General features: G+C 41.0%; 1 protein-coding gene across 1 annotated transcript in view; it reads left to right on the plus strand.

Moving 5' to 3' along the window:
• Positions 1-9,945, plus strand: part of myo16 (myosin XVI) — a 76,978-nt gene extending 67,033 nt beyond the window's left edge. The window contains exons 18-26 of the mRNA XM_046054525.1: positions 544-661; positions 1,355-1,426; positions 2,515-2,656; positions 3,305-3,377; positions 5,861-6,013; positions 6,564-6,764; positions 8,531-8,606; positions 9,587-9,783; positions 9,940-9,945. Of these exons, the coding sequence (XP_045910481.1) occupies positions 544-661; positions 1,355-1,426; positions 2,515-2,656; positions 3,305-3,377; positions 5,861-6,013; positions 6,564-6,764; positions 8,531-8,606; positions 9,587-9,783; positions 9,940-9,945 (1,038 nt within the window). The remainder of the gene's footprint in view (positions 1-543; positions 662-1,354; positions 1,427-2,514; positions 2,657-3,304; positions 3,378-5,860; positions 6,014-6,563; positions 6,765-8,530; positions 8,607-9,586; positions 9,784-9,939) is intronic.
• The last annotated feature ends 737 nt before the right edge of the window (positions 9,946-10,682 follow it).

Consider the following 10,682-nt stretch of genomic DNA (forward strand, 5'->3'; position numbering starts at 1 on the left):
TTTTTTTTTAAAGCCAAGTAATTTCCTAAAACAGCTGTACACTGTAGTTCTTAAAACAGGAGTAGCTAGTCTATTTGTTGGGCACTATTTGGAGCTGACTTTTGGTGAAGTGGTGAGCATTTTCAGCACCACATGAGATTGATTTAAAAAAACAAAAACAAACTTGAGAAGCCGTGGTAATGGAGGAACATCACTGATTTATCATTCTTTGGCCATAACTATACTTGTTAGTAAGTATATTTTCTAAGTAGGTTTGGTTTTTGGTATTTTCATGGGACTTGACATTAAGATAAATATAGAATATCTCTAGTCCTGTCCATTATAAGAGTTTGTATTTAGGATCATGATAAATTTGCTCTTTGTAAGTTGGTATTAAGCAGTGAAAAATGGAAATCCGTGTTTTTTTTTTTGATTTTACTAATGTCTACTACTCGCAGTAGTTTGTCTCTCTAAACCTCCACTCTCGATCTCTTTCTATCTTTTCCATTGTGTGTGTCTCTCTCTCTCTCTCTCTCTCTCTCTCTCTCTCTCTCTCTCTGCTAGGAGGTTGACTCAGTGTTCATGCTGTTATCCGCTGTGCTCCATATTGGGGACCTACGTTTTACGGCATTGACAGATGCCGATACAGCCTTCCCTTCTGACCTGCAGCTGCTGGAGAGAGGTCAGTTACCCCCGTCACATGACCGGGGTCACATTTCCACCCTGTGTGGATGTGGGTGCGCCAAACCCTCTCATTATGTTGACCTCATCGTCATCAATCCTCTTTTGCTCTCTCCCTTGGAGTTGTGCTTGGCAGCTTGCCAGCACTAGCTGAATGCCAGTCACCTGTTTGGTAAGCCTAATTTACTGCCAAAATGTAACCATGGTGAGGAGAAATCGCTTTTACACACACACTTTACCGCTAGGGAGGTCAGTGTTTTCTCTCTCTTTCTCTGTCCCGCTCCCTCATTATGCAACCACTGCATGTGCTCCTGCGACCCCTGACCTTAGTGAGATGGTAAACAAATGACATCAGCGCCTGAATGGGAAAGAGCCTGTCGTTGTCAGGGAGATGTGATGTCATAACTAGTGATGTAAGCAAAGGGACTCTAGGTTGCTGTCACCTGTGTCTGCTGCTTGTTTATGGGTTCTGCTCACAAATCCACTGATGACTAATTGCTGCCAGCTCCACCGATCGATTAAGCTGGAATTATCTGTAGCAGAGCTGAGCAGGATGGGTTCTGGGATGTTACCAGTGCTACCTTTCTGAATAATCACATCCTTACAGTTAATGTTTAATGCTGTTATTTTTATGTCTTTCATCATGTCAACATGTCATGCTGTTTGTTCTGCCTCTCTGTTTTCCTCTGCACAGTTTCTGGAATGTTGCAGGTGTGCTCCAATGACTTAAGCACGGCCCTCACCTCAGACATTCAGTACTTCAAAGGTATCCACTCACCAGCCTTCGACATCACCTGACCCTCCCTGTTTGACACACATAAGCAGATTCATTCTCTCAAAATGCTTATCAAGGGATTAATCTTTACTGCAAAGACAAGTTATAAATAGAGCTTTTAATAAGGTTTAATAAGGTAAAAGTCTGTTAACAATATAATGGCCTGTATTATTATTACATGAAACATCTCTTCATAAACATCCCTTATTGTGACCACGACATGTACAGAGTGAGACAGTTTATAGTTGAAAAATAAACTTCAGTGCTCTGTCATGGACAAATGATTTAGTGACAACACTACAACATTTACTTCTGAATTACTGCAAAAATATTTTTGGATAGGATCTGTACTAAAAATTGTCAGCAGACATCTATGTAGATAACAGGATACCTGTGATAAACTAAAATATATAATTAGGGCTAGGCGCGTTAACTTGTTATTATCGCGTTAGCGCATTAATTAATTAATGCTGACAATTATTTTATCGCACGTTAACACAGTTTTTAAAAAAATAGTATTATTTTGAAAGTCCGTTTCTCACTGGCTCTGAATACACATACAGTCAAACCATGGCTCACGGGGAGGGGTGGGGGGTTGCCACCACCCGCGATCCGTTATCACGGCAGCTTGTTAATGACGCAGCCTATCAAACAACTCAAACAACCCAAACCAACATCTGCACCCTGTGTGTTCAATGCTGCTTTAACATTACCTGGTCTGTGCTTGTGAAATATCCACTGCGACTTGTAACATCATTTCAAGTTTTTAACCAAGTAAAGTCTGTGCAAGCGAGTGAACACATGCACATAAGACGACCGCTGTCAGGCTTGTGTATTATCTAGCGTAAACCACTTTGATGGGTGTCTTCTTGCAGCAGAAAACAACAACTTTTGTATGCATGTGGATATGAAATCCCAGAGAAATTGGTTCCTTTTAATGAAATATGAATGTTATTCTGATGAAAGTCTATAAAAACCTAAAATAATTAACCTTACAAATACCATCTATCATTATTACTGCATTATCAGCCGAATCATGAAGTGCCAGAAATTGTATTGCCATCTCCCTTTTGTGTCAGGTGACGTGATCACTCGGCGCCACACAGTGGAAATGTCAGAACAGTACAGAGACCAGCTCGCAAAGGCCATCTACGGACGCCTCTTCAGCTATCTGGTCAACAGTACCAACGACTACCTTCAGGGACAGCAGGACAGCATTGGGTGTGTGTGTGTGTGTGTGTGCGCCTGTTTCTGTGTGTGTTTATGCACGTGTTCCTAGGGGTTTTTACTATGGAAGCCTAGGATGTTGATAACTGTTATCACAAACACCACCAGTGTAGTTTATCTGTGATCGCACAAGAGCAGCCTCTGGAGTGAGAGCACTGATACTGTAACATGACACACAGTTTAGAGTGGAGGTTTGTAATAGTTTACATTGCATGACATGCACAAATAGGCAAGTACACTGAAATGAATAATACTAAACAACAGGGTAGAGATGGAGGACACGCCCAAGGTTTATGTGGAGGTCACACAAGGACACACACATCTAGGTTGAGGCAATGGGATCCTTGGTGTTGTTGATGTTGTGAAGTCTTATCATGCTGTCAGATAACCCGGGCTCCATCTTCTGGAATGTGTTTGTGCTTTGCATTGTTTACACACCAACCACAGAATGTAATTTGTCAACCACACTACTTACTCATGGCACACCCACTTCAGTTGTGTTATTGCATGCATGCACACACACACACACACAAACATGATAATTCCTGTCAGAGTGACGGAGGCAAGCAAACAAGTTCTCACATTGATCCCGGAGTTACAGTGTTGTAATTCATATGCCCTCTCTCTGTTAATTTCTTACAGTGATCCTTCCTTAGAAATTGGGATCTTGGACATCTTTGGGTTTGAAGAAGTTCAGAGGAATGGATTTGAGCAGGTGGGACAATCCCCATTAGTGTTGTGTTTCTCTTCCCTTAAAACTGACAAATTGAAATTGAAATCAAGCTTAATGCATATATGAGATTCTGTGGTTAACACCATTTACTTAGAGGGCTGTAGAAATCTCTCTGGATAGTATGTGGTGTAGTAGTTTTGAACAGATCTTAATGAAACTGTTAACATATTTGGGACTGTTGTCTATTTTAGTCTGTAATGAATGAGGTGAGGTCTGTGGCTGACTGTGGTGTGATTTTCAGCTGTCCTCAAATGAACTTGACTGCTGACACAATGACTGCCTGTGTGTGAGAGTAATAGGCAGCGTCAGATCTGTGTGTGTGTGTGTGTGTGTGTGTATCTTCAAAATATAATTCACGTTATATTTTCGGGGTCACAATACAAATCATAATTGATTATTTAAAATAAAATCTCAATTCAATGAAGTTGCTCCTAGCTGTATTTGTTTCTGTATGAAGAAATGTAAACATTTGTCTGTAGCCGCTACACAGAAGAGGACAACCAGCAACAATGGCAGATAACTAGATTATTAAAAAAATTAAGAAGCTGCATAATTCAGTAAAAGTCAATGTTGTGGTCCTACAGTAAGACAGGAAACATTAACATTAATAACATTAATAGATGTGAAATGTGGGCATTTGTATATTCTACTGTGTGTTTTTGTACATACAGTACATGAATGGCATGTATCTGTCTGCGACGCTTGGTTATGTTCAGTATGTCATTATATGTGATTGCATTGCAGAGTGTACAACAAGTGCAGCTCTACATAGTTCACCTGTTATGGCCTGTAAATCTGCCCTGTGCTCATCAAGTGTGTACTGTTAATAGACATCCCCACTGTAAGACCAGCAAGGGCCAGACAGACAAGTCTGTATATCACTGTGTGTGTGTGTGTGTGTGTGTGTGTGTGTGTGTGAGGTGTTGGGGTGTAATTCATAGTGCTCAAGAGGCTCGGAGCTTACGTTCCATACCTGTGGATCTCCCAATCTCCTCCCAGCTTTTATTAAGGCGGGCGTGTGACTTTGGTCTTTGTGTCTGGATGTTCTCTTATCCAAGTGGAAGTGAGGGATTGCGTGACTTAATGTCACGGAGAGAGCAAGGGCATGGGGGGGACACAATTTCTGGCAGGAGGTGGCATTGCCCGCCTCTTTCCCTGAGACATCTTCTCCATTGTTGCTGCATATCAATATCAGCCTGCACAGGCACGCTCGACATGCGCAGCATGATCAGGGTCATTAGTGCTTGTTAATTAGAGCTGTGTTTGTCAGGGGTGTGTTGTACCTGCTCAGCACTTTGCTAATGAGCTAACTCAATCAACCACCTGCTGGGACTAAGCCTTTAATATACTAGACTAGCTTGTAGACAAACACTGATGAAAGGAAAAACAGGGTACAGCTGCCTGCACCACAGAACAACACACCTCTACATCAGCACTTCTCAATCAGCGGGCTATAAGACAAAATGTGGGTTATGGCACTGTTGTGACATAATCACATGACGGTGCCCAAAGAAACACGCTTAACCTTGTTTGTTTATGAATGTCACTTCCAGCTAATGAGAATTCAGTCTTTTCAGTGACTGGCTGAATCTAGTTAACAACAATATCATTAATTTATTCATTAATTTTGTGAGGTAGTCATTATCACCTAACATACGATATCCATGTTATTGGCTTGCATGTCTTCCTCTGTCTGGCATCTTAGGAAATTTGGGTACAAAGGATAGATGCATCAGATTCTGGGTTGAAAAGAGGGACACAGCTGTATGACAAGTCATGCTTAATGCTACAATGTTGTAAGACTTTTTTTTGTGTTCCGCTTTGTGAAACATTTGGGTTCAGGAAAAGTTTAAACAGGCCTGCTGCTGCAGTCTGCTGTCGTGTGTTGTTCCACTTCATATTGCACGTTCTTTTTCATTACATCAATGTGACAAGTCCCACTTGAGTTTCCTCTCTAGAGCTCCACACACACGCCAGACAAACCCATTTGATTGACTCCCCTTTGCTCAGATTGGTTGACTTCTGGGTTAGGAAGAGTTCATATGTCTCAACAGGAACACTTCGTCCATATTTTAGTAGGAACGTAAAAATACATAGGGGGACATCCATTACAGTGTATACTATGCATGAGTTGATGTTTTTTTATTGATATTTGTGTCTTAACATTTTGTCATAACAGGAAGGTTATAAGACATTTCTTAAAACATTTTCATATTATGAACTGTAAACAGCTCACTTCATTTCCGGGTCAGGTGCGTTTTATAAGTAATCACTTCATTTATGCCCCATTGACTTCACTGTTGGTGCCACAGCAGGTTGTGTTTGAGATCATATTTGTGAATTTGTTTGCTTTAACAACAAACATACATCACCGTGTCTCTGAGGTGGAACTTCATGCCGTGCGCACTGAAGTGTGTGTTTATGGGTTGATGTGTGTGTCTAAGTGTGTGTTGTGTGCATTCTAGCTGTGCGTGAACATGACCAACGAGCGGCTGAGACAGTTTGTCTCTGAGGTGCTGTTCCAGCAGGAGCAGGCTGAGTGTCTGCAGGAGGGCATCGCCATGGAGAGCCCGCGCTCCCCCACCATCCAACCAGCCGTTGTGGACTTCTTTCTTCAGGTACTTTACATTGCTGGTTTAGACCAGTCCAGTCCAGTTTGGTGTGTCATTGTGTGATTCAACATTGGAAGCCAACCCACAGCTTTTACAAAATCACACAAATAAATTAAACTTGCATACAAATTCACCTTAGAAAACTTTGGAAATTGTTTCAATAAATGATTTGCTGTTTCTCTTTTTTTTTTCTTATGGAAGTTTTATTTGAAAGTAAGACATCCAAGAAAAATGTAACACATTGTGTAAAATAAAACTCAAGCTGTTATAGGACTGGTGACATCATGTCCCTGGTTTGATTGTGGCCGGACCCATTTGTTGCATGTTACCCTTTCACCTCATGTTTCCTGTCTGTCTCTACTATCTCTATCAGTAATTGACAAAATACCACAAAAATATAAAACAGAATATATTTGATATTCCAGGGATAACTCTACCCTATGGGGATCAATAAAAGTTTCATGGTCACAAGTATTTATTGCTATTATTATCGAGGGTGCTTTGTAAATGTGACTGACATAAATAACATGTGAGCATCTGTTGGTTTTTCCTTCAGAAGCCTCAAGGACTGCTGTGTGTGTTAGATGAGGAGAGCCAGAGCCTGCGGCCAGCAGAGCAGACCCTGTACAAGAGGCTGTCAACCCAGCTGGACTCCAATCCGACTCACGGCCTCTCTCTCACAACCAAGGACGGCAATGGAAACCCCCCCCCCAAAGACCAGGGCCCAGCATTTACTGTCAGCCACTATGCTGGACAGGTCTGTCTGTATTACAGAAAAATATATTAAGAAGTGGTAGTGCTGGGTATTGTAAAATGAAGTCTATCACAACCAATTGTCTTTGCAGTAGACCTTTAACTCTTCTGAGCGATAAACAGAAAAATCCTAAATTACGACTTCTGTTTTGTACAAAGCAAAGAAGTGCATGTCAGTGCTTCTTAAATGAATGACATGCCTCAGGCTTGATAATCTCCTGGGGAAGAAGGAGATTGATACGACTCATACAATAATCTTTCAGGCTTGTGTCCAGAAACATAAAAAAAAAAATCAACTGCTCACTCAACTCATCGTCTGCCCTTGGTAACATACTTGTGCGTTAATAGTCATGTTTGGTCTGCTATATTTCTTTGGTGACTCATAGAACAGTTGTGATGCATACAAGTTGACTATTGATTCCTGAATTCTATGAAAACACATTAAGATGTATAGGAAATTGCTGAAACGTAGAGGAAATAGCAGTGGTATGTAACAATAATTAATTTTCACTTGACATACCCTTGACAAACCAGCAGCCGCTACACAGAAGAAATTAACAAGCTGAGCCTCTGTGCTCCACTGTGGAATCTAATATCCTAGCACAAACATATTAAGCTTTAAAAAAAGCTCCTGTTTCTCCTACAACTTCAGATCAGATCTTTATTGTCCCTTGGGGGGAAATTTAATTTACAGTAGGGCAAAAACACAAACGCAACATACAACAGGACATGGTACATTAATCATAACAGTTACAGCAAATGACCAAATAAAAAAGATGTATCTGTTTGTTACAAATATCAAACCATTGGAGTGGTAGCCATGATAAAGTGCTTCTGAGCATTGTAGTCAAGATTCAGTGCAAATTAAGCGCATTTCTTGCGCTTGGAACAAAGGAAAATTTAAACCTGTTGGTATTCACCCTGGGAGACCTGTATTTCCGCCCAGGAAGGAGAAGAATACATTCCTCCAAGAGCAGGTGGCCGTGCCTTACGCAAAACTGGTCTGTCATAGATATCTGCTAAATAACGCTGCAGCGTGCCAATGATTTTGCTGGCTATTTTAACAAAGTTGAACAAATGATTTTTGTTGAGGTTCCTTTATCAAATCAAACAAAAAGATGATCCAGGCTGGCTAATTAACTGAATTTTGTGTCTAAACTAGTCTGTTTATCTATGTGTCATAAATTATGATATTATTGTGCAAATTTGGTGCAAGGAATGTGATTTAGGGCTTGTATGAAAGCTGTCTTTTCTCTATATTAGAAACCTCTTGACTTTTTTAAAGCCAATTCTGTTAGGTGGCAAAAGTAAGAGCTTTATTTTGATGAGATAAATAGGCTGCACCTTAAAAAAAATCCATTTATCTGTGGGTAGCAGGCATTATGCGGAGAAGAACATTATTATATTTCAAAATAATGTTTTTCTTTAAAAGACTAGATGGCAAAATGTGTCAGTGTGTGACACTGCTGTCAGGTCAACACGACAACACGATTGTTTTTATGCTACCACGTCTTTCAGCTGTTAGATTGTGGTGGGTTTACATGCCAGCATGTTTGGTTTGTTATAAGTTAATGTGTCTGGTCATGCAAATGATAGATACAAATTTATTTATTAATTTTTCATTTATTACTTTTTTTATTTATTCATATAGCCAAAGGAGCTCCAATTGTTGCTTTTGCAAAGAAATAGGTCAATGTGAGCTGGTATATTCTTTTACACATAAGATTAAATGCGAAAAGTGAATGTCCATGTGTGATTTTTTTCCACCAGATTTCATATGACCTCACAGGGTCACTCACAAGAAACAAGGACTCCCTTCCTCAGAATCTCTTGTTAATGATGAAGTGTAAGTACCGAATGAATAACACACATATGAGCACACTGTGGCGTCAGAGCACACTTGATCACAAAAATGTACTCTTGTCTAAACTAACATCATACAAAACCACTCTTTGTCAAAGTGTGGCCGTGTTTGTATGTGTGTATTTCATCCCATATGCAGCAGACAGCACCGTCTGTGTGTGTATTGTCTATAGAAGGTGCCAGATGTGAGGTGTTGTGGTTAGCAGGACACAGGCAGTCGTTGTGTGACTGCCAAGCTAGCCTTACGTCTAGCAGCCTAATTGCTATAATTTCCATGATGAGGCTAATCTTCTAAAGGCTAGCCTTTCACTCACACTTGGCTGTTGTCCCTCCATCTGACCAAGTCGATGTGTCGCTGCCATTCAGGTACACACACTGACATACGTACTATGTGTTTTCTTCTTCCCCTCCCCACTTTAAGTTTAAGCCTTAAAGCCAATAGAAGGGAAGAGTGATCTATGTAAGTCTCTATTCAGATGGTAGCGATGATTGCTTTAAATGAAAAGACAATTACACTTGGAGCTGTGTGTAGTTAAGTCCTTAAATTAGTTCAGGACTCATGTTTGTTTTTCTTTGTTTAGTACGCCTACATGCCATCATACACCCCTCAACCCCCTCGCGCTTTCTCTCAGTCTTTCAGATGAGAGCCACAGGCCCACATTCACACACATGTTGTTTAGCTTTCTGAATGAGCTCATTGTTGTTGTGGACTGCTCCACGTGTTGTCAAATGGCATGGTCCACCCTCTCTTGTTGCCTCCTTCCAACTCTCACTCCTCCTCTGATGCATCTGTCCTTCCTTGTTTACATCCTCCTCACTGTTCGTTCATTCTTTCTTTCTTTTTTTCTGTTCTTCCGACCTTTCCTTATTCTCCTCCACCCCCTTATTTCCACCAATGCCGTTGCTTCTTCTCACCCTTATTTTCCTCCCTCTCTCTGTGTATATGTGCTTTGTGCCCGGCAGCCAGCGAGTGTGTGTTACTGCAGCAGCTCTTCCAGTCCAAGTTGACTCAGACTGGTTCTCTGGTGCCAGCAGCCCAGGGCCGTGCTGGGCTGAGGGGGCCTAAAGCTGCACTGTTGCTCCACAGGATGTCATCATCCTCCCTTGTCACTGCCAATACTGTCCCCCAGCAGCCCCGGAGGTTCCATGATCTTACCAAGGTACAGTACACTGTTCAGAGTGGTGAGTGTAGGACTTTACATGAACCACACATGCAGCAAGTCTGTTGTTGCACTGTAGCTACGGTCAACTCCAAAAGACACTTGAGCATCAAAGGATGTTGGAGGACATGTTCATTTTTATCATTTGACAATTAGGTTTGAGGCAAACATTGGCCAAAGTTGCATTGCTCATACTAGCTTATGAAAGTAGATAATAAAATATAGCAATTGTTGAGTTTAAGGGACACAGTCACACAGAAGCTCCTTGTTCCAACAGGGCAACTGACTGCTGTGCGGATCAATGGAAAAACAGGGAAAGTATTTTTGGAAAAAACAACAGTCTAATTTAAGCTTTTTCCCACCACAGTGCTATAAACAATATAGATCTCTGGGAATTGGATTTGTTTGAGTCGAACCTCCACAAGCATGCATACACAGTCATGTGGTGTGCTAGAACACACTATTTTTCTGAACTCATTACTACACATAAACACAATCCCAGGTTTCTGTTTAAGACTGTGGATCAGCTGGTAAACCCAACCCCTCCTTGTGCCTCAGCTGGAAGTAATGATGACTGTGAATTGTTTTTATCTTATTTTACCAATAAGGTGGTGTCAATCAGAGCCTCTATTACCCCCGTGGCCTCTTACTCAGAGGTTCCTCACCAGGAACAACAGAGTTTTAACCAGTTTTATCCCATCGACTTGGCTGAGCTTTTAAAAACAGTATCACAAATGAGAGTGTCCTCCAGCCCACTTGATATAATACCTACAAAATTTTTACTAAAAGTAATAGATTCTGTTGGGCCCCATTTGATCTCTGTTTTCAACAGCTCCATATCTACTGGTTGTGTCCCTGATTATTTTAAAACGGCTTGCGTGAACCCACTTTTAAAGAAA

Source organism: Micropterus dolomieu, linkage group LG07 (assembly GCF_021292245.1).
Source record: "Micropterus dolomieu isolate WLL.071019.BEF.003 ecotype Adirondacks linkage group LG07, ASM2129224v1, whole genome shotgun sequence".
Taxonomy (NCBI): Eukaryota; Metazoa; Chordata; class Actinopteri; order Centrarchiformes; family Centrarchidae; genus Micropterus; species Micropterus dolomieu.